This window comes from Limtongia smithiae (assembly GCF_038497785.1).
Source record: "Limtongia smithiae strain NRRL Y-17922 unplaced genomic scaffold V1518scaffold_1, whole genome shotgun sequence".
Lineage (NCBI taxonomy): Eukaryota > Fungi > Ascomycota > Lipomycetes > Lipomycetales > Lipomycetaceae > Limtongia > Limtongia smithiae.
In genome coordinates this window covers 62136-88404 of record NW_027117622.1, presented here as the reverse complement: position 1 = coordinate 88404, position 26269 = coordinate 62136, and the positions used below count along the sequence as shown (strand labels likewise).

Here is a 26269-nt window from a genome sequence, read left to right as displayed (position 1 = left end):
CCAAACTAGCGTGCACACCAAAATCATACAATTTATGCAAAAAATCCCATAACCACCCGCGCTCAAGCGCATCAGTCACGAGGATACGTGAGATGCGGATGGGGTAGAGCATGCTTAATGGGCCGAGTAACGGCTGTGCGAAGACGTAGGCTAAGGAGCGGCATATTATACGTGACGAAGCCACGGCATGCAAACGACCTTGTAGCAGGGCGAATGTGAGGCGTGGATAGCGCCAGGGTGGACATGTGAATGGTTCGATTAGCGAGGGATCGAATTTGGAGACGTGCGCGGTGAAGGCTGTGAGAAGGATGAGGTACCGTGCGAGTATGGAGGTTGCGTGGTAGTGTGTGACGAGTTGTGCGTCGCGGAGGGAGGCGTAGGTGTAGCTTGGTTGGAAGAAGTGGGTTGTCGTCCACGAGCGATAGGATGTGCATGCCCCACAACGTGGTGGGAGTGAACTCGTAGCTGTGCCGGTTTTGCTATCCAACGGCGCCGCGTCGTTCTCTCCAAGTCCCCATGTTCGACGATATACATCCTATGTGAGAAGTAAGTATCTTGCAAACCAGGATTTAAGTCGTGCATCAAGACTAAGCATCGTGCTATGCACATCACGCAACACACGCCACACTTCTTCCGTGCGAAACCGCTTGCGCAGACGAATCACCTTCTCACCGTCGGGCGAGAGCTCGTCTTCTGGATCAACAACCCCCGAACCCATCGCAAACATGAAGTACCGACCCACAACCTCCTGAAAACCCGCGAGTTCGAGGATTATGTCGAAAAGTTGGCTTTGGAGGATATCGTGCGGTGAAGTTTCTGCCGTCCACTTCCATTCAACGCAGTTGAGAAACGTGTCTTTACGTGACACGAGCGCATGGAACGTTAACATACCTCGCAAAGAGCGGAACATGATGCTGTTGATCCCTTCTTTATATGCCGATGGGCCACGCAACCGCATGAGTTCGGTAGAGCCGGAGAGTAACATCGCCCATGATCTGTTTGCCTTGTTGTGGTGTAGTTCGTAGATGGACAAGATCATACCCGCGATGGTCGCGTCATCGATATGTGCGAGCGAGTTGCCGCGTGTTTGTGTTGCGGACTCGCCGGTGCGCATGGAGGTGGGAAGCCCTTGCACGTCCGGTGTCGTACCGGAGAGGAAGTTCGTGGTTGGTGGAGGCGGTTCGGGGTTCGGTAGGTGCAACCAGATGTTCAGTCTGTCAGCGTGACTATCCTTGATTACGTCCGTTTGTGACTCTTCGAGGATTACTTTCACGATGGAGTGTTGGTACGAGAGCGCGTAAACAACCCAGTGCGTGGCAAGCAACTAGACCTCAGGGTCACGAAACAGCAAGCCGCAGAAGTACAGTAAAAAGGCACGCGCAGCGAACATCGTCGCAGATGGAAGTGGTGACAGGACGAAACCGGCCATGAGATTCGTCCATTGATGCTCAATCGGCAACATCGCACTTGTATTAACTGCGTTTGTAGGCATCGAAAACCTCTCCATGAATACTTTCAAGAGGTAGGTGTACATGTCGAATTCGGGGAATATCACAAGTTCAGGCGGGAGAACCCAAGCGGTGGTATACGCGGCATCGAAGCTGGTGGCATACGCGGCATCGAAGCTGGCGAGAAGTTGACGGATAGAAGATTCGTACCGGATACTGAAGACGGAGCGGATGCCTGTAAAACTGCGTGTGCGCGGGGTTGGTGATCTGAGGGTTGCAATCGATGGTACTACTACTGGTGGTGGGACCAGGGTCGCGGTTGGAGCTAAGGAACGCGTGCGAGGGGTGGTATTACTGGAGGTTCTTTCCACATTATGTGGCTGCACACCGCGGCTTGTCGGACCGCCACAGACGATGCCGGCGCGGGCGCATCTGTCGCAGTCGGGGAAGTTCTCGTCGCACTGCGCACGTCGTCAGCACGATCACCAGGCGCACACATGCACTATCTAGTGCCGACCTTAACCTTGCGGCGCTTGCAGTTTGCGCATCCACGACTGCCGCCGGCGACGCCGACCATGCTTCAGCGGCCGCGCGGCGGCATGAGTCCGGAAGGGGGGGTTGGTTGCTGGCGGAGTGCGTCGCGATGTTGACAGCGGCGCGTCTAAAGTGGCGCGTCTTCGATTGCTCATTCTGTTCATCGGCGGATTAATTAGAACGGCACTTCAAGCAATGGGTCCTCCGCACGACGGCACTGAAATGGTCATTTCTAAAGTCTCACCAGCAGTACCTGTGGCCGCTCATCCTAAAGCTGCTCCGCCCGCAAGTCCGCCAATGGCCGCCAACCTCGCACACCACCTCTCCACCGAGTCCAAACTTCGCCAGGCCAGCATGCTCAAGATCTCCTCCTCGCGCCTCTCTAAAGACCCGCTCCTCCTCTCTCTCGCTGCTGGTCTTCCTTCCCCCACGCTATTCCCCATCGAAAGCGTCACTACCAGCGTCGTGCTGCCAATAAGTGAGGCGGAGCGCGTGTCCGGGAAGTGGTTCCACGACGGACTTCAGGCGGGTGTGCTGAAGGATGTAGGAAAGGCAAAAAATAGCAAGGCGTTGGGGGTGACGGCATATGACCTCTCCCAGGCGCTGCAGTACGAACAAGGTACTGGAGCAAAACAGTTGGTTGAGTTTTGGAAGGAACATGTCGAGGTATGTACGCACTATTACTATGATCTGGCACTTACTGACCTGGGTAGCTCGTGCATAAACCAAAGTACGCAGACTGGAACACGATAATGTCCGGCGGTAACACGCAGGCGATGGAAACAGTCTTCCGCATGCTCATCAACCCGGGCGACTATATGGTCCTCGAGGAATTCGCATTTCCCGAGACGGTGGATAGTCTGCGGCCGTTGCAGACGCGAAGAATTGGGATTCCCGTGGACGAAGAGGGTATGCGACCAGATGTGCTTGAGGATATGCTTGCGACTTGGGACGAAGACGCGCGGGGTGGAACGAGGCCGCATGTTCTGTACATGGTGCCTAGCGGACAGAATCCTACTGGTGCGACCATTGGTACAGAGCGACGGAAGAAGATATACGACATCGCACAGCGCTATGATTTAATCATCATCGAAGATGATCCATACTATTTCCTGCAGATGCCGGACTACATCCGCGACAGGGACTACGAACACGTCCCGGTACCAACTACAAACGCCGAATTCCTCTCCGCTCTCGTGCCGTCCATGCTCAGCCTCGACACCGACGGTCGCGTCGTGCGTCTTGACTCGCTTGCCAAAATAGTCGCTCCGGGAACGCGTTGCGGGTTCATTACCGCGAATAGCGTGTTTGCCGAGCGTATTCTCCGGCATAATGAGGTCGGCTTGCAGTTTCCTTCGGGATTGTCCATGGCAGTCGTGCACGGTTTGCTTGCAGACGCGTGGGGACAGGAGACATTTTTGAATTGGTTGGTAAATATAAGAGCGGAGTATACAGTTCGCAGAGATCGCATGTTGGACGCTATGGAGGACTATCTGCCGAAGGAAGTCGCGAGCTGGGCCGCGCCAAGCGCGTGAGTACTCCCCCGTGTTCTACACTACAGAGTCGAGACTAATACACCCCAGCGGCATGTTCGTCTGGATTGAACTGGCCTACCCCGCACACCCACACAGCGCCGACCTCTGCATTGAAGAAATCGAGAACGAAATTTTCGAAGCCGGCATCGCGAACAAGGTGCTAATCCTCCCCGGCACATGGTTCAAAACGACCGATGTGCCCAGCCGGGGTATCTTCTTTCGTGCGACCTACGCGGCAGTGAGTCCCGAGAATATTGATCTCGCGATTAAGCGGTTTGGCGAGGTTGTGCAACGAAGTTTTGGGTTGGTGTAGATGTAGTTGCTGTAGATGGAAATTGAATGGGCTAGGGCTTTACTGCGGACACGCGTCATGAGCAAGATCCGTCGTCGAGCTGATCCTTTCCACATTCACGTCCACACAATGCCGCCACGGAAATCAGCCAAACCACTGAAATCGGTGGCCGCTGCAGCGGCCGCGGCCGCGGCCGCAGTCACGACACCGGAGCCTGCCGCGTCGTCGTCGCCAGCTGCATCGACGCCTGCCGAGAATACCGCGGCGATCGTGATGCAGGCGTACAAGTCCTACGTCGACGGCACGCCCAAACGGATGAAGCTACTTGATTGCTTTCTTGCGTTTCTGGTCGCGGTCGGGGGATTGCAGTTTGTGTACTGCGTTCTTGTTGGGAACTATGTGCGTAATCGAGCACCGAGGATGGAGGAAGGAAGGGGAGGGAACAAAGCTAATGGCGATTTACGTAGCCGTTCAACGCATTCCTGTCAGGTTTCGCGATGACGATTGGGCAGTTCGTGCTAGCAGGTATGATTATTTTTAGGGATCATCGACGTTTCTGCTAACGATGCGCAGTATCCCTTCGAATCCAGACGAATCCCGCGAACAGCAGCCAATTCGAGAAGGTTTCTCCGGAGCGGTGAGCACTCTGTTACATTCATTGCAATTATAAGAGGATAGTGGCTAACAGATACAGGGCGTTTGCGGACTTTGTGTTTGGAAGCCTGGTGCTACATTTCTTTGTGTATAACTTCATCAACTAAAGGTGGAAACGAGGGATGTTGTATTATAGCGAATGAACAAAAGCGAATAGATGTCGTTTTCTCGAGATTTAGAGCACGCGAGGATAATTGCAAGATATTTCGCTACGATCTAGGTGGTCGTGGTCGTGGAATCGTAGAAGCCATGGCTGGCTGGTGATCGTGAAGCCCTAGCCACCGAAACAGGACTTAGTCGCTGGCGTTCTACAACGTCGTTATCTGCTGACTTCCTCACCCACATCGACCACATCACCACAATGGTAAGATCTTTCCGAGTAATGGCGTTGCGCAGACTAATAAGTGATAGGAACATCCAGCATTCACACTCGCAGCGCTGTGTTCCTTCGGCGGCGTCATGGGCTACATGTACGTACATCCCACCACCCAGGCAATTGAGATCAGGGCTAACGCTGATACGAAATAGGCGCAAGGGCTCATTGCCCTCACTGATGGGAGGGCTCGGTGTTGGTGCGCTGTACGGTGTTGGAGGTATGTCAGCACACTGTGGTTGGTGTCGTGACGATGAGAGATTAGAGTCTGACAGTAGTGCAGGATACCTGCTCAAGCAGAACATGGACTACGGTATCCAAGTCTCCCTTGGCGCGTCTCTTGTACGTTACCCCACGCTGGACTTCATCCCCTCTACGCTGTCTGCTTTGAATGCTATGCTAACAACATACCCAAGCTGTTGACGTTCGCTGGCGCACCCCGTGCGATCAAGCTCCGAAAACCGCTCCCCATTGCGTTGACCACGATCGGCCTGGTGACATCTGCATACTACGCGAAGAAGTACTCTGAGTTCTATCTCGAGTAAGTGCGGTGTCGGCGCTTGCCCGTGTGAGGTGGTATTGTTGTATATACGTGTAGGCTGAATTAAGCAACTCTGGTCTTGATGTCCGAGTGAACTTCTCGCTTAGATATATTTAGAATGTAATATCAGCCGAGACTAGAGTGCATATCGTAGGTGTAGATTATTGCAGTCGGGGTGGCGGTGGAGTTCGCAGAAACCTAAACAGCGTTGGCTGCCCACGCGACGCGTCTTCACGGACACGTCGATCGCGTCTGTTCACATTCTATTCACCGTCCTCATCACGTCATGTACGGACCCAACGCGCCCAGCAGGCGCCACAATCTTAAAGTCATACCGGAGGTCCGGGTGCAGACCACACTCGACTGCAGCCGTCGTTGTGACAGAGTCCACGAGATATCCTCTTCCTCGTCACCTGCATCACGTTCGATCTCCGGGGACTCGTTGTTTAGCGGCGGGGAGAACTGGCACGCGGCTGCCTCACAGCACATACCGGGGAGTTTGTCCCCCAAAAAGCGCAACCGTGAGGAATACCGTGGGACTGGGACGACGAAGAAGAATGAGGAGAGTCCGGACTTTTACGAAGTGCCGAGCTCATCACAACCACAGCGCCGGGCGGCGACGACCACGACGGGTTCGCCAGTGCGCGCCCCCTCCTTGTTGCAGCCGACAATGTTTTCCGACATCTTGCACGGCACCCTCGGCACCACCCGCAGTGCTGCGCCCGCTCTTGTATCCGACGGTCACTCCCCCCGCGCATCCCAGCAGTCCTCGCAGCGTTCTCTCGATGGTGGCGGTCGCTCACTATATTCCTCCCCCGTCCTGCCGAGCCAGCAGCAACGTCCGCGTGTGACATACTCCCGCAATAATGGCGTACGTATCGCAGGGAAAACCTCGCGCGCTGGGAGCATCATCCGCGACGGATCCGGTGTGTCGCTCAACCTCGGCAACGACCATTCCGACGACGAGATAGCCAGCATGCGAAGGAACAGACCGATCATCAACAATATCGACTCTGATGACGACGTGATTACAAAGCCAATATCCAAATCTAACCCACTCGCAGAGGCGCAGAAGTTAGTGGCTAAGCTGAACACTTTCACGACTGAAGGGCGGTCGTTGTTCGGTGCTGAAGAGAACACGTCTCTGCCACGCCTCGATGTGCTTTCAAGCGACGGCACGAACTACGCGTTATCATCACCGACCGCTTCACAAATACAGGAAATCGACAAAATTGAACGTCTCGCGGCGCAGGAAGAAAGCAGGAAATTGCTTCTACAACTCGAATCCTTGCGCACGCTCACCAAGTGTCCGCTCTGCGGCGAGCCTCTATCCGACGACATGCGCGAGAAGTTTAGCGGGTTGAAACACTCACTCCGCAGATCCTACGCGATCTGCAAGTACCACCAACGTGTGTCCGTCATGCGCGACGCGGCGGGGAAGAATTACCCAACTTACATCGACGAGCATGACCTCCAATCCCGCGCCGAACGCGTCTCCGAAATTCTCCCTGCCATCATCAACGGGACACACCCCTCCGCCTTCCTTACAGCAGCAGAAGCCCTCACAACCTCATCCCACACCGGCCGCCGTCTCGATGCGTTACAACAACTTGAGGGTGGTCAGCACACCCTCTTACCAGGCTACTACGGCGTGCGCGGGTCCTCGATTTTACTTCGCGTTGCGCTCGCGCAGAGTGAAAGCCTGATACGTCGCGCTGCGAAGACGCAAAAGTGGATTTCAAAATTATCGATTACCGGATACGCGATGTCGGTGCTGGTACCGGAGATGGCGGTGTTGTTGATCATGGAGGACCAACACGTCGATGCGGAGGCGGCGGAGAAGATAAGACAAGACAGCGTGGACTTCGGCCGTCTTGTCTTCCCCGGCACCGACGACGACGACGAAGAAGAAGACAACACCGACAACTATACGTACGATGTGCCCATCACAAAATCCAAACACAAAAAATCATCAAAGAAGTCAATGAAACAGAAATCTCATTTAGCAACGCCAAATTCCCAAAACGACCCCACAACCATCACCTCCACTATGACCTCCCCCACCACGTCCGACAGCGAACAACAACATCGCATCCTGCTCTCCTCCTCGCCGCTGCATATTACAGAACCATCACCCACCTCCACCAGCGCCAAGTTTATCGGCATCGACAGCGGTCATAACAGCGACAGCGATATGACCCCACAACCACGCAAGGAGGTACAATTGCGGCAAGCACAATTTGGACAAAGTACGACCGGTAGCACGATCAAAAGGGAGCCAAAGGTGCCGATTATACTCGACGATAGTCCCACAAAACCGGTCAAGTCATCATCGAAAGGACCTAAATCGTCAAAAGCACAGAACTCGTCGTCCATGTCCTCTATTAGATCCCGTTACACCTCGAAACATAGCAAGTCGCAAACGAAAGCTGCATCGAAGAATAAGCTCAAAGTCTCCGACTTTTCAGCTGACAATGACGTTGACTTTATGACGAGTACTACGAAATTGCAGAAATCAAAGACAGACAACAGCGTTGACGTATCCAAAATGTTCAATGATGAGGAAGAGGCTGAGAACAAGGCTCTCGATATTTTCGCCGTTATGAAAAAATTCACAGCCAATGGCTAGTTAACCGACCCTTCCCCGGGTCGCTACACTTTGCGCTTTATATGCATTCGCCGTGGGCATCGGAGTTTTTGTTTCGCATCATATCTTATCTAGATGGCAAGGAATATAAATTCTATTTAACAACGTGCATGATGTAATAGTATTACAACCAAAAGAGTAAAGCACAAAAGAAATGGCTCGTGAATGTAAAGTAAAACGCAAACGAACGAAAAAACGTGATTTTGGTTATGACACAAAGGACTTCGCCTTACGCGCTTTCCTCGACGGAAGCTTCCTCCGGCTCAGACATCGCGTCGCCATTCGTCTCTGGCGCAGGTGACGCCTCATACTCTTCCGACGGGCTCACCTCCTCAACCGTACTGGCCGCCGCCTCCTCGTCGTCGTCGACGACCAACTGCTCCTCCTTGGGAATATACGTCATCGAGAACAACGCAGCCTCAGGTTTCCTATCAGTGCTCTTCAACAATTCCGCACACGCCACGACATCGCCCACCGCCCAGAGCGCGGTGAACGCGACATTATGCACGCCCGCATCGACCGCCTTCTTCGCAATCCCGCGTAATCCATCAACGTTATTAGTCGAAGTGTAGATCAGCAGCAACGATCCGAGGTCGGACACCGCGGCGTAGCATTTTTCCGCCAACGCGACGTCCCATTTCTGCAGCGCCGTGTCGCCGAGGGTTTTCCACTTATGATCGGAAGTATCCGCCTGCGCAATCTCCTTCGCGACTTCGAGATTGCCGAGAGACAACGCGAGCTCGAACTTATGGTCCGGATCGGTAGATACTTCCAGCGCAAGCTCTTTATACCCCTGTCCCTCCAAAAATCGTGCGATCCGTGTCCGCTCAGTCTGCGGCACTTGCTCGAGTAACTCCGCGGCCTGCTCCATGTCCCCGCGCAGCACGACGGTCTGATACTCCAACACAGCGAGAGACACAGCGTACGACACGACATTCGAGTCTTTATCCGCTAGATACACACGCCCATCGCGCGGGATATAGCCAAGCATATACATGGCCTCGTCAAAATGGGATACTGTGTACGTCTGCTCGCCCACCAGGTAGTTCAGCCGGTTCGTCGAGGTTGTATAGATAAAACAGTCGCCGACCCACTTGCCGGTACGCACAGTCTCGTTCACGTCAGTGATGACCTCGAACGCCTCCTCTACTCCCTCGTCCTCGTCGACCTGGCCCGCCTGCACTGCCGCATCGTACGCATCCTTGTTGAATTTGAGCACGTAGAACGTGTCCTCGCACGCGAGCGTCACAAGCTCGCGCGAGTCAGACCAGTAGATCTCGTTGGGCACGACGTCGATCCGTCGCACAATATACCCGGTTTCCCAGTCGTATAGACCAACCCAGTCGCTGCCCTTCACACCCAACAGCGTGCCGCCAAAAATGCTCTCCGCGTTGAAGTTGAACTGGATGTGGCCGGCAGGCATCTCTTTGAAGTTCTTATATACCTTGATCGAGGTCGAACTCTCTTGAACTGCGTACATGTTGCTGTCCTGTGCCCAGACGAATTGCAGACCAGGACCAAACGACTTGTTTCTCCATGCGAGCGCGGTAAAAATGATGTACTCACCGTCACCGCAGACAGCGACGAATCGGCCGTTCGGCGAGTGCAGTAGCTGTGTGGGGTATATCTCAACCGAGCCGAGATCCTTCTGCGGCAGCGAGATCTGCTCGCCGTCCTTGACTTCGTCGCTGCCTTTGACGATACTGCTGCACACGTCGGTGTGCTTGCTCCAGACTATTTTGCCCGAGCTGTCCATGGAGATCGCCGGCTCCTCGCGACCCATCTTCATGACGACCGAGCCCTCGTCGAAACCGACGGCGACGGCGTTGCTGCCTTTGCGGTAAGTGACACACCACGCGCGCTCGAGACCATAATTAAGCGTCTGCTCGAGCTTGTAGGTGTTTGCGTTCCAGACTTTGATAGTCGAGTCTTCGGAGCCGGAGATAATGATGGGCAGCTCCGGGTGGAAGACCGCAAAGGACACATTCGAAGTGTGGCCATCGAGAGTCGCAATACAGCTCTTGGTCTGGTAGTCCCAGATCTTGACGGTTCTGTCGTCGGAGGTCGTGATGATATATGGCTTGTCCGCGAGAGGGTAGTAGTCGACAAAGTTGACGCCTTTGGTGTCGTGTGCCTCCATGGTGAAGTTGGGCGACGGGGAGCCGAGCGACCAGATCTTGACAGTCCGATCAAGACATGCAGACGCAAAAGTGTTGGTATCCTTGGGGTTGAAAGCAAGCGACATAACGTAGTGGCTATGTCCCTCGAACACCTGGATGCATCGCCAGTCCTTCTCCCAGTTCCACAGCTTGATGGTCATGTCGTCAGATGCGGTGAGCACGAAGCTTTGCGTGGGATGCACCGCGATGGCGCGGATGTAATCCGGGTGAGCCTCGAACTGCGCGACCTTCTCGGATGTGTTGTAGTTGAACACGCGCAACTGAAAGTCGTCGCTGCCGACGACGAACCAGTTCTTACGCGCAATGAAGCGACCCGCTCGAATCGGTACCTCGGTCACGTCGAACGTCTTAACCAGGGCTTGCGTCTCGTACGACCATATCTGTGCGTTTCCTGAGGAGAGTTAGTATGCGCGGGACACACAGAGAGAGACCGGACTGACCGCTGTACAGGGTAGTCAGGATCCAGGGCTCGGTGGGATGGAAGTCGATGCCCTTGACGCGATCCGACCGCGCCAGCAATTGCCTCTGCAGGACTCGTCAGTACACACCTTAACATATGCAACGCACACACTGCTTATGAACTATGTCGATGCTGCGCGAACACAAATGAACACAGACCTTGATATCCAACCGCATTGCGCTAGTCTCGTGGGATGAGTTAGGCCAACGAGATTGAGGGTGTGCCGGACAGAGGAGGATCTGAGGAGGAGTGTACGGAGGAGTGCAGGGGTGGGTGGTGATGGTGAATGTGGTTGTCGCGACGTCGTCGTCGATTCGGCGCTGCGGCGTAACTGTAACATCACGTCGCGTTTATGTGTCATCAACGGGTATTGTACTCCCGCCATCAATATCGCGACAATTGCTGAACAGTTCGTTGATCGGTGGTATGTCTAAGAGTGTCCTCAAGAGATTTCTATGTGTAGTAATTGTCGTGCGGTCTTGCGTGGGTTCATGGTCGCGGTTGCTTGCCTGCCGCTCTCCTGATTCGCCATCTGCTCCAGCCTAAACCCCCAACACGGTGAACTGGTCCGCTTGTGCCCTCAGAATCTGCGAAGTCAAGCACGATACGCTCACTCTCCAATGTATCGGGCAAATCCGATCCGGTGATATCATGGCTCAGCATGCGAATACAATGCAGCAGTTAGAGCCTGAAGACGGCGTCGAAATAGAACAGCTGCCAGCGAGCGGGACGGCTGTTACAGCGCCGCTGCAAGATGCTCACGGGCGAGACCAGGTCAAAGTGGAGAAGTTTACGCGTCGAGAGTCTATCATCTGTGGCGCGCTTGCAGGTGTAACATCACGGTACGTGTATTTCCTCACTCGCGGAGCAATTGCTAATGTCTACAGATTCTTCGTCGCACCGCTCGATGTGATCAAAATCCGCCAACAGCTCCAATCCGAACCACGTCGTCTCCGCCCCTTCACAACTGGTGTGCCGCCACCGACGTACCGTGGCATCTTACACTCCATCTACCGCATCTACACTACCGAAGGCCTCACCGCGCTCTGGCGCGGCAACCTTCCTGCGGAACTACTGTACCTTCTATATGGCGCCGTGCAATTTGCAACGCTGCACCAAACCAACGCGGTCCTCGCGACTTACGCGCCGTCAGTCTCGCCGAATGTACATCACTTTGTTTCCGGCGCGTTGGCGGGCGCATTGGCGACCACAGCAACGTATCCGCTTGATTTACTGCGCACGCGGTTCGCGGCTCAAGGGAGCGGACCTGGTGACAAAGCGTACGGTTCCATGATGGCAAGTATACCGCAAATCTATAAAACAGAGGGCATGCGCGGTTTTTTCCGTGGTCTGCGGCCGGCGATATCTCAAGTTGTACCGTACATGGGCATATTCTTCGCGGCATACACACCCGCAAAATCGGCCGTATCCTATGCGTCCATGGAACTTGGCATTCGCACCTTTGGATTCGACGACGCGCTTGCAGGGATGTTTGCCGGCGTGGTTTCCAAAACTGGGGTATTCCCACTCGACGTGATTCGCAAACGCCTACAAGTTCAAGGTCCCACGCGACACATGTATGTACTCAAACACATACCCGCGTACCCTGATTCCATCATCGGCTGTGCCGTGAAAATAGTCACAGCCGAGGGCGTGTTAGGCTTGTATCGCGGACTTTTTGTGTCACTCGTCAAAAGTGCGCCCGCTAGCGCGATTACAATGTGGGTGTATGAACACTCCGTCGTCGCGCTGCGGTGTTATGATACTTTCAAGGCATGATTTGCTATATTACTTTAACGGATATCCCAACCGGACAAATACGTCTCAGATTCGGAGTGGCCGGTCGGCAGCATTGGTAATGGCTCATATTCCACCGCCGGCGCCGCGCGAATCGATTTCGAGAACTCAGCATCCAGCATCTACAAAAGTTAGCCATTGCGCACACACCTGATCACAAGGAGAACTTACAGTGCCGTAAGAGTGGTCCATGAAATCCTCGATATTATATGACGGTTTATGAAACGGCTCGGAAAATATCTTTGCAAGCGTTGCGACATTGGGGTGATAATGCGACTGCAGCACCACGAGCTCCCACGCTGAGCTTTCGAGTGCGCCGGTCTTGTTGGGGTCGGTTTCATCATTGTTGAACGGGTCGTCTGTTCCCGTTAGATTTTGTTCATAAACAATAGAATGCAGACGGATACGTACTAGAGCCAAGCTTTTGCAGGTCGGCGGGCGAGAGGCTGACTCGTTGGAGGAGAAGGTTGCATGTGTTGTGGCGCTTGAGGAGATTGTAGATGAACGGGATCACGATAACGATCGCGGCTGGCGGCGCGGAGATGGATAGGCGTGCAATGCGTTTGATGAATGACGCGATCAACGACGCCGGTAAGTGGCTGTTCATGTAAGCGAGGTACATACATCTATAACGGGATACTTACGATGATGACAAAAACAAATCCAGCTGACGGAAAAATCGTGAGCGGTACTTGACATGCATGATGTCTCGATCGAGTAAACGATACAGTTTCTCATAAAAATTCGGGTAATCAAGGTTATACTTCTGCATGAGCATAAACAAGCCATTCAATGCCAACAGCGGCACAGAGGAATCCCTTTGATTATACGAATCCGTCAAGAAATCCATCAGCAGCGTTGGTTTCCGCATAAACGGTACGATCTTGACGTGCATTACCTGCAACACGAATTTGTACTGCACGGCTGATAATGGCAAACGCAGAGTGGAGAGCCATGCTTGCTCGAAGGCGTTTTGGTGAAACGCAAGTTTGAGGATTTTGTTCTTAGTACTGGAATCGGCGAGAGGGACGTAGAATTCTTCGATAGCTTCCGCGGTTGTGGGGAGGTTTGTGAGTGAGCAGAGGCATTGGATTATTGTTTCTGCGGAGGTTGTAGTCTCGTCTGTGGGACGTTCGCTGAGGTACAGTAAAAAGTAGTATCGCAGGTCATCAAACTTGTCGACATAAGTCGCCACAAACTCAAGCACGAGATCGTCGTTGTCGCACCCTAACACAGCGCCGATAACTCGCCGATATAGCTTCTTCGCAAAGTAATACTCGCCAGCCGGACCCAAACGTTGACTTTCTTCTTTCACAAGGCGCATCAAAATCGTTAATGCCGAGGTCTGAACTTCACCTTCCCCGTATGCCAACTGCCTCACCGCTTTCGTCTTGAATTCCGAATAACGCTCTCCCAACCACTTCTGCAATGTAGCCTGTGCTCCTTCGCCGCCGACTTTAGCCATCATCCCCGCCGCCATAAACCGCGAAAACGAACGAAATAAAGACACGGCGGCAAGTAACGCAAGTTCAGAGTCGACATCGTCTAAGTAGTGCACAAGGTAGACGAGGTTGTTGTAATTCTCGGTCGATCGCGCGATTTGCTGCTCGAGGTCGAAGATTGTCTCGGCCGTGGGTGTAGGCGGAACGGAGGTCGTGGTCGTGTGCTTCTTGGCGGGTCTGCCGTTTGTTACGGAAGCTAGAGCCCCTCTCGCCGGCGACGCCTTTGTAATCTTCTTCGGGCGACCGACAGCGATAGGCATGTTGAACAAGAAGAAGTGAAGTTCATGGTGTACAGAGCCGCGATTTTTTTTCGCTGAGTGCAGATCACGTGACATATAAACCTTAACTTCTACAAACCCCGTGTTATTTCACGTGACGTATAAACCTTAACTGCTACAAGCCCCTTAACTCACGTGATGTGCCTCACGCTGATTGGCGGAGGGACCCAGCGGGCAAATTCTCTCGAGAGCGCGGCCGGACGCGCCCGTTCCGACTTCGAGGTTCTCCTGCAGCGCTAACAACCATCACCGAACTCCGCCATCCACATTCCGTCGTATACGATGAGCTCCCAGATGCTTGCCCGTACACTGCGTCGTAAGTTCTCGGAAAGAGGGGTGGAAGAAGGGAGAAGTGGACGTTGGACACGCAAGGGTGGACATCGTGAACACACTGCCTCGAGGAGACTTTCACAACAAGACTAACAGTTACAGGCTCCATTGCTAGCCCCGCTGCGGTTCTGCTGCGTCCCGCGACTGCACAGCGATTTGCTCCGTATGTTTCTCATCGCAATTGCGCGCTGCACATTCTCCGCAAGGCGTCGATCCACTAACATCACCGGCAGCATACTAGCCCACACCTACGCGACCAAGACCGAGCCTAAGGAGAAGGCCGCGTCCGTCATCGCCACGCTCCCCGATACTGTGCTTTCTAAGACCGGCCTGATCGCAACCGGCACTGCGACTGCGATATACGCCATCTCAAACGAGCTCTATGTCTTCGGCGACGAGACCACTATCCTCGGCGTCTTCGCGGCGTTCATCTTCATGGTCGCCAAGGTGGTCGCGCCCGCGTACACGCAGTGGGCAAACGAGTACATCGCCAACCTCAAGGCAGTGTTGAACAAGTCTCGCGAAGAGCATACTGCCGCCGTCAAGGAGCGCATCGCCGGCGTGGAGCAGCTCAAGGACGTCGCGGCGACCACTAAGATCCTCTTCGAGGTCTCCAAGGAGACCGTCGAGCTCGAGGCCAAAGCGTTCGAGCTCAAGCAGTCGGTCGAGTTCGCGCACGAGGCAAAGTCCGTGCTCGACTCGTGGGTCCGCTATGAGGCTTCCGTGCGTCAGCGGGAGCAGAAGCAGCTCGCTGAGGCTGTTATCGCCAAGATCGAGAAGGAGATCAAGACTCCCAAGTTCCAGAAGGAGGTGCTTGACCAGAGCGTGACCGATATCCAGAAGCTCTTTGCCGCGTAAGCGACTTTTTTCTGCGTGTCTTCGGATATCGCTATGATAGAAGAGATGTAGTAGTAATATATGCTAGATCTATATCAGTCTTTCTGTCCATTTTCTGTGTAAGCTAGAAGCCATTTTTAAAGTAGTCTCGGCTGCTGATGACTGTGCGGCGCGATGCGCTATCAGCGAACTCTCCACTGACAACTTCACCAGCTCACTACCGGGCTATACACTGTCCACAAAACGCAACCATGATCAACGCAGCCATAATATGTGAGTAGCTGCGTGTCCTCTTGCTTGCCGCATTAGTTTTCGTGACTAACTTGCACAGTCAACAACTTCGGCCTTCCTCGGCTGGCCAAGTTCTACACCCCCATCGTACGTCCCCATCCTCATTTTGCACCACCCACTCCTGTCGCTAACCCCTCAGGACATCCAAACCCAACAAGTCCTCCTCTCCCAATTCTTCCAACTTCTCTCCACCCGCCCCTCCACGCAATGCAATTTCCTCACTCCGCCACCTCTCCTCTCCTCTGACCTCGACGACATCCGTGTTATCTACCGCCACTACGCGACCCTCTACTTTGTGTTCGTCGTTGACGAGCAAGAATCCGAACTTGGTATCCTCGATCTTATACAAGTCTTCGTCGAGTCGCTCGACCGCTGTTTCGACAACGTATGCGAACTTGATCTTGTGTTCGGCTGGGACGTCCTACATGTCGTTCTCAATGAGATCGTGCAAGGCGGAATGGTGGTCGAGACGAATATCAATGATATCGTCGCCGCTGTGGATGAGATTGGGAAGTTGCATGGGAATAAGAAGGGTTCGGCGGCGAGTAACAGTATATCCCTCTCCAACGCATCCAGCACGCTCAGTGTACTCGCGCGGGAAGCGCGGGCAGCGTGGACGAGTCGTTAATATTTCGTGTATTTGCATTGGGTAGGTAGTCTGTAATGTTGTTTATTGTGGATAGATAATGAGATAAATCATGTAATATGAAACTAGCACCAAAAAGAAGATAAAATAGCAATGTAGGAGCAAATAATACATCAGAACAAAATACCGCAACAACGAGAACTAAAACGTCGACCCAGCAAGCATAACCGCCGCGTTCTTCGCGTCAATCTCCGACAACCCGTCCGAATCATCCTCAACATCATTCCCTTCATACATTCCCGGCTGCAAAAACCCGTTCCCGTGCGCAATCTTGCGATCCCCACTCCAGCTATCCCCCTTTGGTCCTTGGCTGCTCTGCCCAAACCCCGCTTGGCGCAGCACGGGCGGAAGCTCGCTCCGCCCGAGACGACTTAGTCCACCGGACCCGTCCGCGGTGCGGATATCAACACGGATGGATTCCCACACCGCCAGAGTGCGCCGCTCACAATCGATCATCCGCCGCACGTAGTCAGCGATGCTGTACTGAAGATCGTGGTCCACGCGCTCGTACCATTGGTGCTTCTGATCAATTAGGTTCGTAGTCACGCGGTTGTACGTCGCGGTCAGCGATGCTTCGATCTGCTTGGCATCCTCCAGTGAGTTCAGCGCCTCGTCCACGCGGAGTGGATTAATAGTCGCAGAAGAGCGTAGGCGAGCAGCCGTCGCGTGGCGCGAACGGCTTGTAGATTGTGCGGCGAGTAAGTCACGGATTAGAATCTGTCGGTTGGTCAATGTCTCCTTCACGACATACGCGTCGTTCGACGTCCACATAAGCTGATCCCCCAGCGCCGCCATCTCAGCCACCGCCTTCGCGCCCTCAATGTCGCCCACACTCATCACCGTCTTGCCGAGCTTCTTCCACATGTTGATCATCCCCGACTGAAACTCGAGTGAGGTCAGATTCGTCAGCTTATGCCCAAGCTCGATCTCCGCCATGCCGAGGGTCTTGCGCAGCTTCGATACCTTCTCGAGCTTATCATGCACCGCGCTGGTCTCTAAGAAGACCTGCTTTGAAACGGGGCGGAATGCGACGAGTTCCTGGCAATCGTCCGGTGGGGGCTGTAGTTGCTTGATCGCCTTTCGGCGCAGGCCTGTCGCCGGCGACTTGCGCTTCGTGACAGGGGAGTACCCGAAGTCCGCCTCAATAAAGTACATCAATTCCTCGTCCCGCATAAGCACTGGGTCGTACGTGATCCGGTCGAGCCATTTTTGAAAATACGCACGGATACGGTACTCGTCCTCGTCAGTCCCAGCGCCGGCGGAGGTTGTGTCCGCGGGGATCGTGGGGACTAGACACTCCGGATTCGCGATACACAACGATTTGAATAACTTAAGAAACTCGCCGTGTGTGCGCCGAATGTCGCGGAACTGCGTCGTGCGGTACCGCGGCAGGTTTGTAAACACGTCAAACTTGATCAGCGGTGGCTTCTTACCCGAGCGCTCCATGCCGGTGACCTTTGTTCGCAAAAAATACTCCATTTGCTTGCTCTGCTGCTGGGGTAGCGCAATGTGCTGCCCCGGACCCGGCTGGCGCTGCGGCACGGGGTAATAAGGCCCGCTCTGTGCCTGTTCTTGCTGGTAGTAAGTTTGCGGGTTGTAAAGCGACTGGCCGGGTGGGTATCGCTGTGGAAGGTGCTGCTGTCGTGGCGCGGACGATGGGGCGGAGGAGATGGAGGATCGTGGCGCGTCGGTAGAAGAGCGGAAGCCACCATCGGTGTCGGACGAGAAACGAGCTGGTGGTGGCGGTTCGTCGTGGGGAGCGTTGTCTTCTTCCTCCTCCGAATCAAAGAGTCGTGGCCGGTTGTCTTCTTCAGTGAGGGTCGGTTCAAGATGAGCGTGATCCTCGTGCTCCTCGTGCTCTTCATGCTCCTCTTCATGCTCTTCCAATACATCATGCTCGTGCTCCTGTGTAGCGGACACCTCAGACTCCTGCGTCGTCTGCGGGATCACCGGCGCACCGAACGAAATACGCCCATCATCCCACCCACTCGTCGCCTCGTCGTCCTCGTACGGCGGAACCAATCCCGTCGCGTCCGCAGTGGCAGTCGCCACGCTGTGCGCGGTCGACGCAAGAGTGTCTCGGTCGATAGACTGGCCGAAGAAGATGGAGGACGAGCTGAGATCATCATCTTCAGGGAAGAGCGCGGCAACGGAGGACGCCGCAGGGAGTGCTGCAGTAGTTATGGTGGTGGTGGCGCTCACTGCAGTAGAATGGTCGTCCACGGCAGACATAGCGACAGACGAAGCGGACAGCGCCGAAGCCGGCGGCGTTAGCTGATGGAGAGCGGGTGCTGAAGGGCGAGGGGGGCTCAAGGTGAAGCGGATCTGGTGAAATTGACGGAGCTCACAACACGTCACGTGTGTCTACTCACCGCCCTCACAATCCTCACAGCCAACAATGCCTCGGCTCATTCTCACCCCGACGCTGCCGACGGACGTTGCCGTGCGCGGCGTCGTCTTCGACATGGACGGTACGCTGTGCCTTCCGCAGACGTGGATGTTTGGCGAGATGCGCCGCGTCCTGGGGATCGAGAAGGGTGTGGACATCCTCGACCACATCTACGCGCTGGACCCCGACGCGCAGGAGGACGCGCACGAGAAAGTCCGCCTTGTCGAGCGCAAGGCAATGGTCGAGATGAAACCCCAGCCGGGGTTACAGATGCTCATGGACTTCATCGCTGCGCAAGGGCTCAAAAAGGCTATCTGCACCCGCAACTTTGAGGTACGTGTACACCAACCGCATTCTGCCTGATCCGGAAGTACTGACATCCCGTAGACGCCGGTGAACCATCTGCTCTCGAACTTCCTCCCCGAACATCTCTTCCACCCCATCGTCACGCGTGACTTCACACCCCCCAAGCCTTCCCCAGCAGGTATCCTCCACATCGCATCGCACTGGGACATCGACCCATCCCACATCGTCATGGTGGGCGACTCTGTCGATGACATGCTTGCTGGCCACCGCGCGGGGGTAACCACCATCCTCATCGAGTCCGACGTCAACGGCCACCTTAAAGAAGCTCCCGAGACTGACGTCGTCGTGCAGACGCTCGACGAGATCATCGACTTGCTCAAAAGAGGGATTGATATCCCCGACCGTAAGCCAGCACCAGACGCGGAGAATGCATAGCATACATAAATAGATAAAACGATACTTTTATATAATACAGTACATTCAAAAGAATGCCTCAAGGTGGAAATTTCCCTTCTCGTCCTTCTCCGCAACCCCTTTTTCAGTCACAATCGCATCAATCAACGCTGCGGGCGCGACATCGAACGCCGGATTCCAAACATCGATCCCCGGCGCACCGATGTGGACACTTCGCACGTCCGCGATGTCGACACTCCCATCAGAAGCAACAGTCGGGCCGCGCACGGTAACAAGCTCCTCCGGCTTGCGCTGCTCAATCACGATATCATCCCCCGACACTGTTTTCATATCAATCGATGTAGTCGGCGCCGCGACAACGAATTTAACCCCGTGGAACCGCGCGACTATGGAGAGCTGGTACGTGCCAATCTTATTCGCGGTATCCCCGTTGCGTGCAACGCGGTCCGCGCCGACCACAATCATCTTGATCTCCGGGTGCGTCTTTAACAATACACTCGCCATGGAATCCGTAACCAGAGTAGCCGGTATAGAATCATGCACCAGTTCATACGCTGTTAACCGTGACCCCTGTAAATATGGTCTCGTCTCGAGCGCGTACGCATGTTGCAGCACGCCCGAAGCGTTCAGCGCTCGAATAATCCCCAAGGCGGTACCATATCCAGCCGTTGCTAGCGAGCCGGTGTTGCAAATCGTGAGTACTGAGAATGAATCCTCGCTGAACTGCTTCTTCGCCCATGTAAGTCCGTTCGCGCCGATACTAATATTATCCTTGACATCGTCGACGAGCATAAGCTCCGCGGCCGTTATATACTCCATCACTACATCCTCGGCGCTGCCCGTAATTGTCGCAACCAACTTGCCCAACTTCCCAGCGGCGTCCGAGAGATTCACTGCCGTAGGCCGCGACGTGACCAAATACGCCAATTTCGCTTTAATATACCCCCGCGCGGCATCCGCGTCCACGAAAGGCTCATGCCTAGCGAGCTCTACCGCCAGCGAAAGCGCGGCGACAATGGCGATGGCAGGCGCGCCGCGTACGGTCATGGTCTTGATGGCGTCGTATCCGTCCGCGGCGCTCCGCACGGGTACGTACACGCTCTCGTGCGGGAGGCGAAGCTGATCAAGAACTTCGAGGGTGTTATTTGAGTACCGGATCGCTTCTAGCGTCATAGTGTGTAGAGTGAGAGGTGTGTAGGAGAAAGTTGGCTATGCTCAAGCCGGCTCAATATCTTCACGTTTTTGGCCATTTAACGTTGCGAATTCTCCCATGTGATGATGTGCTTCAGTACTATATCGCACAGCCATCTACGTGACGGATACTATCGCCCTTCGACGCGTTCGATATTCTCTACTAGCCTTGATCATTCCCATGAAACTCTGACCTATTCTATATCCATACGCCTGTCACATATCGCAACACATGCTCCTTCTGCCGCTCGTAGTCACAACATCAATACTTTTTTGTTCTATATACACTCTCAGCCCTTCTGCCATCCAAACACAGTCCCAAGCCGTTCATATTTAACTCTATCCTTGTCCGACACACTCGGCTTCACGCTCTTCAGCGCCGCTTCAAAGTCCTCCGCCGAAACCAGCACTTTCTCTAGCGGTGGTGGCCGCACCGCTAACGACGGTTCTTCTCTCTCGTCGGATGCCATTGTGTTCTTCGTCTTTTCGTCGTCACTAAACTCTGCAAAAACAGCCTTCCGTAACGCGCAAATCGCCGCTTCACGCACCAAAGCCGCGATATCTGCGCCGCTGAAATTTCGACACCGCGCGTCGCCCGCGATATCTTCAAACACAACCGACTCATCCACCGGCGTACGCTTACTCACAGTCTTCAATATCTGCACGCGCTCCTCCGGAGTAGGCAGCTCCACGAACAATGGCTTGTCCAATCGTCCCGGCCGTAGCATCGCCGGGTCGATGATATCAGGACGATTCGTCGCCGCGATGACGTAGATGCCATTACGTTCGCTCATGCCGTCTAACTCTGTCAACAACGTGTTCACCATTCGCGAAGTTGACTCCCGTGAATCGTCACGGCGGGGGACTAAGGCATCAAGTTCGTCGAAAAATATAACGCACGGTACGGACGCCCGCGCCCGCGAAAACACTTGCCGCAGCGCACGCTCAGATTCACCGACCCATTTATTCAATAACTCAGGCCCGCGCACAGATATGAAATTCGCACGACTTTCGTTCGCAACAGCTTTCGCGAGAAGCGTCTTGCCGCAGCCGGGAGGTCCCCAGAGTAACACGCCCGCGGGCGCTGTGATACCGACTTCCGCGTACAACTCAGGGTGCCGAATCGGTTGCACTATCGCCATTTGCAGTTCAATCCGCACTTTATCTAGCGCGCCGACGTCTGCCCACGTCACGTTCGGAATCGTCGCGAAGCCCTCTCGTTGACTTGACGGCTGCACGCTCGACAACGCGGTAAGGTAGTCGTCGAACGTAATCGACACGGTCGAAAGTTGATCCTCGGTTAGCTCGTCAGGATAGTTCTTCAAGAATTGCTGAATAATGCTGTTTTCCTTGCGGTCGAGCTTATGTTGCATCTTTTGCGGTTCCGGGATATCCTCGTCGTCAGGGATCTCGATCACGTCGATCTCCATTTTATCCTTAATATTCTCCAACGCAGCTTCCGCAAGTTTGTCGTTCTCTAACTTAGATATAGCCTCCGCCGATACGGGGTCAACCGGCATCAAGTTATTAAAAATCCGCTTAATCGCACCAATTCCCGCCGCGGTCGTCAACGCATTCAAATCCGCACCTACAAATCCGGACGTCATCTTCGCCAGCATGCGGAAATCAAAATCACTTGCCAACCTCAACTTCCGCGACAGTACTCTTAATATACTCTCCCTAGAAATCTCATCCGGCACGCTCATTTGAATTTCTCGATCAAACCTTCCAGCCCTTCGCAGCGCGGGATCAAGCGAATCCGGCAAATTCGTCGCGCCCATCACCATGACCACGTTACCGTCAGTATTTTCAAACGTAAGGTCGTCCATGCACGTGAGCAATTGCGCCACGATACGGCGGACCATTTCTGTTTGCGCGCTTTCTCGTTTCGGCGTGATTGCGTCAATTTCGTCAAGGAAGATGATGCACGGCGCGATGCTCCGTGCTTCGTCAAAAATTTCGCGTAGGCGTTTTTCAGATTCGCCAGACATGCCGGAGACGATTGAGGGCGCAGAGAGAGAGATGAATGCCACGCCGAGCTCGGCCGCAATAGCGTTGGCGAGCATCGTCTTACCGCAACCAGGCGGTCCATGTAATAAGACACCACTATACTCATAAGCCACATTCGCACATAAACACACAAAGAAGCATACCGAGGCGGCGGCACGCCCATATATTTGTACAGCTCCGGATGCTTAAACGGCATGGCCACGACTTCCAAAATCAACGAGATAACATGATCCATGCCTCCGATATCTGAGAGCATCACATGCGTTGGCGGCGATCGGTCTTCCTTCGAGGTGACTGTAGGCTTCGTTGGTTTTGACCGCTTTGACGCTGCGTCTGCGTTCGAGGACGCTTGGCGCTCGCGTTTCTTAGTGCGCGGTTGTGCTATTGGACTAGCGGCGGCCTGAGCTGGTTTCTCGTCGGGGACGAGACGGACTTCTTCTAAAGGCGGTGAAAGTGTCGTGCCTAGGTCGGTGGCATCTGGTGCTTGCGATACCGCGACGGCTTCGGCTGCAATACGGTCTTTGTCCCATAGTCCAACAATGCTCTTGTTCAGCGAGTTTGTGTCCTACACCGTTAGCCGCTGCGCACACACTCACAAAATAAAACTCACTTGGTAAACAATCAGTCCCTCCATATCCTCGTCTTCGTCCTCTTTCTCCCCCTCACTCTCCATCAACAACTCAATAGCTTCCTCCTCTTTACTGATCCGTGAAATCACATGCTGCACACTCTTCTCCAACACCGTCCTCTTCAACCTCCGTAACCCGGCGTCCTCGCTCTGCGCGGCTTGAAACAGCACAGACGGCAACACTCGTCGTGCACGCAGTGGCCGGTCCGGCGACTCGCCATGATCAGCAAGGTAGTCCTTCACAATCGCATAGACACGACTGTCTATCGCAGCGGCGGAGTGTAGTGGTCCGCCGGCATTGATTTTGGACGGCGGCAAGTTAAGATTGCGCATGCGCCTGCTCATTCTGGCGGATACGTTCTCCAGTAACTTGAAACGGCGAAGAGAGATGGGAAACGTGGAAAAGCGTGAGGGAGGAACTTTTTGTTTGCTACCCAAAGAAGCAAGCTGAAAACTCCCAACCTGGTGCGCGCGGCGCCAGAATAGTGCGTTTGCCTTCTCGAGTAACTGCGATAACGCCCCACGCGACCGCTTCTCTACGACGACTTAGCACAGAGAAGACATTAGCGCTCTAGTCCACACAACATATGGGCAACGCGAATACGCGCCCCGTGCGGCGCATCACCGCGCAAGACCGCGCAGTGCTAGACATGAAACTACAGCGCGACAGGCTGCAGCAATACCAGAAGCGGATCCAATCAGTACTCGATCGGGAATACGAAATTGCGCGTGAGTGTCTTGACAGGGGGGATAAGGAGCGTGCGTTATTGGCGTTAAGGAAAAGAAAGTATCAGTCGCAGTTGCTTGCGAAAACGGATGGACAGCTGGAGACGCTGGAGAAGTTGGTACGGTCAATATGGGTGGACTACTACTATCTGGGAGCGGATGTATGCTGATCGACTCGCACAGACTCAAAGTATTGAATTCGCATTGGTGGAGAAAGACGTGCTTTTTGGTCTTGAGCAAGGTAGTCGCGTGCTGCGGGAAATCAACAGGGAAATGTCCATTGAGAAAGTGGAAAAACTACTCGACGACTCTGCGGCGGGAATCTCATATCAAAATGTGCGATCTTGCTTAAGCCTACGTTGGATTGAATTGCGTGCTAACACACTCACAGGAGGTCAGTGACATGTTGGCGAATGCCATTACGAATCAGGAGGAAGACGAGATCGAGGATGAGCTCGAGACTTTACAGCGAGAAGAGGCAAGTTATAGCCACAGTTTAACTACCGTTTTTCGTACTAATAGCTTCCTCAGCTTGCAAAGAGAATCCCACAACTTCCAGTTACTGAAATATCACAAAACGAACCCACCGAAGCAGAATCCGAAGAATCTGAAGAGGAAGAAGAACCGGTGGTGTCACAGAAATCGGCGTCACGGAATCGCAACAGGCAGCAGCCCGTTCTAGCATAACTCTACCAAGCTCAACGGGACGACAGATAGACACATTTTGCATTTGGACTTTTTGTAACGGCGTAACGCTTGTGATTTGTTTTTGACGTGCGCGGCAAAACGCGCTGTATTTAGACTAATATGTGTACTATACCAATCGAACCAAATTATTACTTTCAATACGCAATCGCCTCGCCTCCCACCCCCTAGTTTTCATCAAGCCATTCCAAGAAGTCTGGCGTGAAGTACGTAATAATCAACGATGCGCCGGCGCGCAGGCATCCGTACGCGGCCTCAAATGCGATGGTTTTGAGATCCACGACGCCTTTCTCAGCCGCCGCATGCAGCATCGCATACTCGCCCGACACCTGGTAGGTACAGATAGGCACATCCTTCGCAAGCTCGGCGGCGTCGGAGATGATGTCCAGGTAGAACGTAGATGGCTTGACCATGATCGCGTCCGCGCCCTCGGCGAGGTCACGCACGATCGCACGCCGCGCGAGACCGCGACCGCCGGGGGGCAGTTGGTAACACTTGCGGTCGCCGAAGCTCGGCGCGGAGCCCGCAGCATCACGAAAGGGACCGTACAGGTTTCCGGAGAACTTTGCGGAATACGACATGAGCATGCATTTGTGCGCGAGCCCCGCATCGAGTAAACCGCGCTTGATGGCAAGAATGCGGCCGTCGACCATATCCGACGGCGCAACGCAGTGCGCGCCGGCCTTGGCGTAGTTAACCGCAATGGCGGCGAGACGACGAACCGACTCCTCGCGCAGAATCGAGCCGTCCTCGCGCAAGATGCCGCAGTGGCCGTGTGAGGTGTACTCGCACATACAGACGTCGCAAATGATAAAGAGGTCTGGGTATGCTGCGGCGAGAGCTTTGATGGTGAGAATGACGGGGCCCTCGGGGTCGTCAGCCGAGGTGGCGTAGGGATCTTTGGTGCCGTCTTTGAGGGGCACGCCAAAGAGGATTACGGCTTTCAGACCTTTGGCGATGAGAGTACCAACATAGGGGACGACCTTGTTTACGCCCCATCTGTGATGTCAGTATCGCACCACAACATACACATAATGAATACACGTAATGAACTTACCGCTTCTGCTTTGGCAGCGACGGAATCTCAGTCTCCTCGTCCGCGTCATCGGTGATAAACAGCGGATAGATAAGAGCCGTCTACATAATCAGCACTATTTCACCCGGCGCTCTCTCCGGTCCAACTCACCTTGGTCAGCTGCTTCTCCATCTGCCATTGCCGAAGTAGCGGATGATGATACCCACCCTGCAGAATCGATGAGATCTGCGTGGGATCGTCGGCAGTGTATGTCGCGACGTGCTTTTTTGTTCCGTTGGCCGACATTGCTGGGTTGGAGAGGGTGATGTTAAAGAGAGAAATGTCGGCGATGGGATGATTACCACGATATTCCACGTTCTCGCACATACACAAGTAATCGCCACGGAGACTGGCACCTATTTCCAGAACAATAATACAAACTACTCCACTCCATTTTACATATATACCTCACTTATTCCGCTTCTTATCACTAAAGTGCTCCTCAACGCCCGCGGGCGAGACCGCCAATCCGGCTAAATA

At 54.2% G+C, this 26269-nt stretch overlaps 16 protein-coding genes across 16 annotated transcripts; 9 read left to right on the top strand and 7 right to left on the bottom strand.

The window, feature by feature from the left end:
* Window positions 1–535: 535 nt before the first annotated feature.
* V1518DRAFT_424256 (uncharacterized protein) lies at window positions 536–2025 on the bottom strand (the record flags this gene model as incomplete). The annotated part of the gene is made up of 3 exons (XM_066905859.1): window positions 536–1324; window positions 1382–1909; window positions 1966–2025. The coding sequence occupies 3 exons, from the start codon at window positions 2023–2025 to the stop codon at window positions 536–538; spliced, it is 1377 nt and encodes a 458-aa protein (XP_066761668.1).
* A 179-nt stretch (window positions 2026–2204) lies between these two features.
* On the top strand, window positions 2205–3830 carry V1518DRAFT_370167 (pyridoxal phosphate-dependent transferase; the record flags this gene model as incomplete). Its single annotated transcript, XM_066901311.1, has 3 exons — window positions 2205–2648; window positions 2696–3513; window positions 3566–3830. 3 exons carry the CDS (start codon window positions 2205–2207, stop codon window positions 3828–3830), a joined length of 1527 nt encoding a protein of 508 aa, XP_066761667.1.
* Window positions 3831–3938: 108 nt separating this feature from the next.
* V1518DRAFT_424254 (DAD family-domain-containing protein) lies at window positions 3939–4570 on the top strand (the record flags this gene model as incomplete). The annotated part of the gene is made up of 4 exons (XM_066905858.1): window positions 3939–4208; window positions 4277–4334; window positions 4383–4446; window positions 4504–4570. The coding sequence occupies 4 exons, from the start codon at window positions 3939–3941 to the stop codon at window positions 4568–4570; spliced, it is 459 nt and encodes a 152-aa protein (XP_066761666.1).
* Window positions 4571–4724: 154 nt separating this feature from the next.
* V1518DRAFT_408112 (transmembrane proteins 14C-domain-containing protein) lies at window positions 4725–5602 on the top strand. Its single transcript, XM_066902050.1, has 5 exons — window positions 4725–4827; window positions 4875–4933; window positions 4992–5056; window positions 5120–5178; window positions 5253–5602. Exons 1-5 carry the CDS (start codon window positions 4825–4827, stop codon window positions 5379–5381), a joined length of 315 nt encoding a protein of 104 aa, XP_066761665.1. The 5' UTR covers window positions 4725–4824; the 3' UTR covers window positions 5382–5602.
* Window positions 5603–5611: 9 nt separating this feature from the next.
* V1518DRAFT_408108 (RTC4-like domain-containing protein) lies at window positions 5612–8133 on the top strand. The gene has a single exon (XM_066902049.1). It carries the CDS (start codon window positions 5664–5666, stop codon window positions 8004–8006), a length of 2343 nt encoding a protein of 780 aa, XP_066761664.1. The 5' UTR covers window positions 5612–5663; the 3' UTR covers window positions 8007–8133.
* On the bottom strand, window positions 8097–10971 carry V1518DRAFT_408107 (coatomer WD associated region-domain-containing protein). The gene is made up of 3 exons (XM_066902048.1): window positions 10823–10971; window positions 10645–10729; window positions 8097–10595 (listed from the first exon to the last, which is right to left on the bottom strand). The coding sequence occupies exons 1-3, from the start codon at window positions 10838–10840 to the stop codon at window positions 8254–8256; spliced, it is 2445 nt and encodes an 814-aa protein (XP_066761663.1). The 5' UTR covers window positions 10841–10971; the 3' UTR covers window positions 8097–8253.
* Window positions 10972–11336: 365 nt separating this feature from the next.
* Window positions 11337–12443, top strand: V1518DRAFT_369673 (mitochondrial carrier domain-containing protein; the record flags this gene model as incomplete). The annotated part of the gene is made up of 2 exons (XM_066901288.1): window positions 11337–11506; window positions 11552–12443. 2 exons carry the CDS (start codon window positions 11337–11339, stop codon window positions 12441–12443), a joined length of 1062 nt encoding a protein of 353 aa, XP_066761662.1.
* V1518DRAFT_408102 (CBF/Mak21 family-domain-containing protein) lies at window positions 12431–14241 on the bottom strand. The gene is made up of 4 exons (XM_066902047.1): window positions 13106–14241; window positions 12873–13060; window positions 12633–12820; window positions 12431–12583 (listed from the first exon to the last, which is right to left on the bottom strand). Exons 1-4 carry the CDS (start codon window positions 14221–14223, stop codon window positions 12458–12460), a joined length of 1620 nt encoding a protein of 539 aa, XP_066761661.1. The 5' UTR covers window positions 14224–14241; the 3' UTR covers window positions 12431–12457.
* A 198-nt stretch (window positions 14242–14439) lies between these two features.
* Window positions 14440–15506, top strand: V1518DRAFT_408100 (uncharacterized protein). Its single transcript, XM_066902046.1, has 3 exons — window positions 14440–14557; window positions 14674–14734; window positions 14805–15506. The coding sequence occupies exons 1-3, from the start codon at window positions 14524–14526 to the stop codon at window positions 15427–15429; spliced, it is 720 nt and encodes a 239-aa protein (XP_066761660.1). The 5' UTR covers window positions 14440–14523; the 3' UTR covers window positions 15430–15506.
* A 106-nt stretch (window positions 15507–15612) lies between these two features.
* On the top strand, window positions 15613–16475 carry V1518DRAFT_408097 (clathrin adaptor complex small chain-domain-containing protein). Its single transcript, XM_066902045.1, has 3 exons — window positions 15613–15681; window positions 15740–15786; window positions 15839–16475. The coding sequence occupies exons 1-3, from the start codon at window positions 15660–15662 to the stop codon at window positions 16325–16327; spliced, it is 558 nt and encodes a 185-aa protein (XP_066761659.1). The 5' UTR covers window positions 15613–15659; the 3' UTR covers window positions 16328–16475.
* Window positions 16355–18672, bottom strand: V1518DRAFT_408095 (uncharacterized protein). The gene has a single exon (XM_066902044.1). It carries the CDS (start codon window positions 18575–18577, stop codon window positions 16487–16489), a length of 2091 nt encoding a protein of 696 aa, XP_066761658.1. The 5' UTR covers window positions 18578–18672; the 3' UTR covers window positions 16355–16486.
* Window positions 18624–19529, top strand: V1518DRAFT_408094 (HAD-like domain-containing protein). Its single transcript, XM_066902043.1, has 2 exons — window positions 18624–19067; window positions 19122–19529. Exons 1-2 carry the CDS (start codon window positions 18744–18746, stop codon window positions 19473–19475), a joined length of 678 nt encoding a protein of 225 aa, XP_066761657.1. The 5' UTR covers window positions 18624–18743; the 3' UTR covers window positions 19476–19529.
* Window positions 19447–20798, bottom strand: V1518DRAFT_408092 (uncharacterized protein). Its single transcript, XM_066902042.1, has one exon. It carries the CDS (start codon window positions 20625–20627, stop codon window positions 19521–19523), a length of 1107 nt encoding a protein of 368 aa, XP_066761656.1. The 5' UTR covers window positions 20628–20798; the 3' UTR covers window positions 19447–19520.
* Window positions 20785–23846, bottom strand: V1518DRAFT_408090 (P-loop containing nucleoside triphosphate hydrolase protein). Its single transcript, XM_066902041.1, has 3 exons — window positions 23266–23846; window positions 22799–23220; window positions 20785–22751 (listed from the first exon to the last, which is right to left on the bottom strand). The coding sequence occupies exons 1-3, from the start codon at window positions 23626–23628 to the stop codon at window positions 20936–20938; spliced, it is 2601 nt and encodes an 866-aa protein (XP_066761655.1). The 5' UTR covers window positions 23629–23846; the 3' UTR covers window positions 20785–20935.
* V1518DRAFT_439580 (Snf7-domain-containing protein) lies at window positions 23791–24855 on the top strand. Its single transcript, XM_066906404.1, has 4 exons — window positions 23791–24128; window positions 24193–24345; window positions 24401–24521; window positions 24569–24855. Exons 1-4 carry the CDS (start codon window positions 23871–23873, stop codon window positions 24694–24696), a joined length of 660 nt encoding a protein of 219 aa, XP_066761654.1. The 5' UTR covers window positions 23791–23870; the 3' UTR covers window positions 24697–24855.
* On the bottom strand, window positions 24726–26089 carry V1518DRAFT_408085 (uncharacterized protein). The gene is made up of 3 exons (XM_066902040.1): window positions 25901–26089; window positions 25772–25851; window positions 24726–25713 (listed from the first exon to the last, which is right to left on the bottom strand). Exons 1-3 carry the CDS (start codon window positions 26033–26035, stop codon window positions 24882–24884), a joined length of 1047 nt encoding a protein of 348 aa, XP_066761653.1. The 5' UTR covers window positions 26036–26089; the 3' UTR covers window positions 24726–24881.
* Window positions 26090–26269: the final 180 nt, after the last annotated feature.

Bases quoted from the DNA above. Each gene is read 5' to 3' on its own strand.
- V1518DRAFT_408112 (XM_066902050.1), top strand. The intron at 4,934-4,991 runs GTACGTACATCC...GATACGAAATAG, and splicing joins GGCGGCGTCATGGGCTACAT to GCGCAAGGGCTCATTGCCCT. The intron at 5,057-5,119 runs GTATGTCAGCAC...ACAGTAGTGCAG, and splicing joins TGCGCTGTACGGTGTTGGAG to GATACCTGCTCAAGCAGAAC.
- V1518DRAFT_408102 (XM_066902047.1), bottom strand. From the start codon at position 14,223: ATGCCTATCGCTGTCGGTCGCCCGAAGAAGATTACAAAGGCGTCGCCG. The intron at 12,821-12,872 runs GTACGTATCCGT...TAACGGGAACAG, and splicing joins CCTGCAAAAGCTTGGCTCTA to ACGACCCGTTCAACAATGAT. The intron at 12,584-12,632 runs GTAAGTTCTCCT...TAACTTTTGTAG, and splicing joins TGGACCACTCTTACGGCACT to ATGCTGGATGCTGAGTTCTC.
- V1518DRAFT_408097 (XM_066902045.1), top strand. From the start codon at position 15,660: ATGATCAACGCAGCCATAATAT. The intron at 15,682-15,739 runs GTGAGTAGCTGC...TAACTTGCACAG, and splicing joins GATCAACGCAGCCATAATAT to TCAACAACTTCGGCCTTCCT. The intron at 15,787-15,838 runs GTACGTCCCCAT...CTAACCCCTCAG, and splicing joins CCAAGTTCTACACCCCCATC to GACATCCAAACCCAACAAGT.
- V1518DRAFT_408095 (XM_066902044.1), bottom strand. From the start codon at position 18,577: ATGTCTGCCGTGGACGACCATTCTACTGCAGTGAGCGCCACCACCACC.
- V1518DRAFT_439580 (XM_066906404.1), top strand. From the start codon at position 23,871: ATGGGCAACGCGAATACGCGCCCCGTGCGGCGCATCACCGCGCAAGAC. The intron at 24,346-24,400 runs GTGCGATCTTGC...ACACACTCACAG, and splicing joins CGGGAATCTCATATCAAAAT to GAGGTCAGTGACATGTTGGC. The intron at 24,522-24,568 runs GTACTAATAGCT...CACAACTTCCAG, and splicing joins CAGTTTAACTACCGTTTTTC to TTACTGAAATATCACAAAAC.
- V1518DRAFT_408107 (XM_066902048.1), bottom strand. The intron at 10,596-10,644 runs GTCAGTCCGGTC...AACTCTCCTCAG, and splicing joins CCTGACTACCCTGTACAGCG to GAAACGCACAGATATGGTCG.
- V1518DRAFT_408092 (XM_066902042.1), bottom strand. From the start codon at position 20,627: ATGACGCTAGAAGCGATCCGGTACTCAAATAACACCCTCGAAGTTCTT.
- V1518DRAFT_408108 (XM_066902049.1), top strand. From the start codon at position 5,664: ATGTACGGACCCAACGCGCCCAGCAGGCGCCACAATCTTAAAGTCATA.
- V1518DRAFT_408094 (XM_066902043.1), top strand. From the start codon at position 18,744: ATGCCTCGGCTCATTCTCACCCCGACGCTGCCGACGGACGTTGCCGTG. The intron at 19,068-19,121 runs GTACGTGTACAC...GACATCCCGTAG, and splicing joins TCTGCACCCGCAACTTTGAG to ACGCCGGTGAACCATCTGCT.
- V1518DRAFT_408085 (XM_066902040.1), bottom strand. From the start codon at position 26,035: ATGTCGGCCAACGGAACAAAAAAGCACGTCGCGACATACACTGCCGAC. The intron at 25,852-25,900 runs GTGAGTTGGACC...CTGATTATGTAG, and splicing joins TGGAGAAGCAGCTGACCAAG to ACGGCTCTTATCTATCCGCT. The intron at 25,714-25,771 runs GTAAGTTCATTA...CTGACATCACAG, and splicing joins TCGCTGCCAAAGCAGAAGCG to ATGGGGCGTAAACAAGGTCG.
- V1518DRAFT_408090 (XM_066902041.1), bottom strand. From the start codon at position 23,628: ATGAGCAGGCGCATGCGCAATCTTAACTTGCCGCCGTCCAAAATCAAT. The intron at 23,221-23,265 runs GTGAGTTTTATT...CTAACGGTGTAG, and splicing joins AGGGACTGATTGTTTACCAA to GACACAAACTCGCTGAACAA. The intron at 22,752-22,798 runs GTATGCTTCTTT...TTATGAGTATAG, and splicing joins ATGGGCGTGCCGCCGCCTCG to TGGTGTCTTATTACATGGAC.
- V1518DRAFT_408100 (XM_066902046.1), top strand. From the start codon at position 14,524: ATGAGCTCCCAGATGCTTGCCCGTACACTGCGTC. The intron at 14,558-14,673 runs GTAAGTTCTCGG...TAACAGTTACAG, and splicing joins GCTTGCCCGTACACTGCGTC to GCTCCATTGCTAGCCCCGCT. The intron at 14,735-14,804 runs GTATGTTTCTCA...CATCACCGGCAG, and splicing joins ACTGCACAGCGATTTGCTCC to CATACTAGCCCACACCTACG.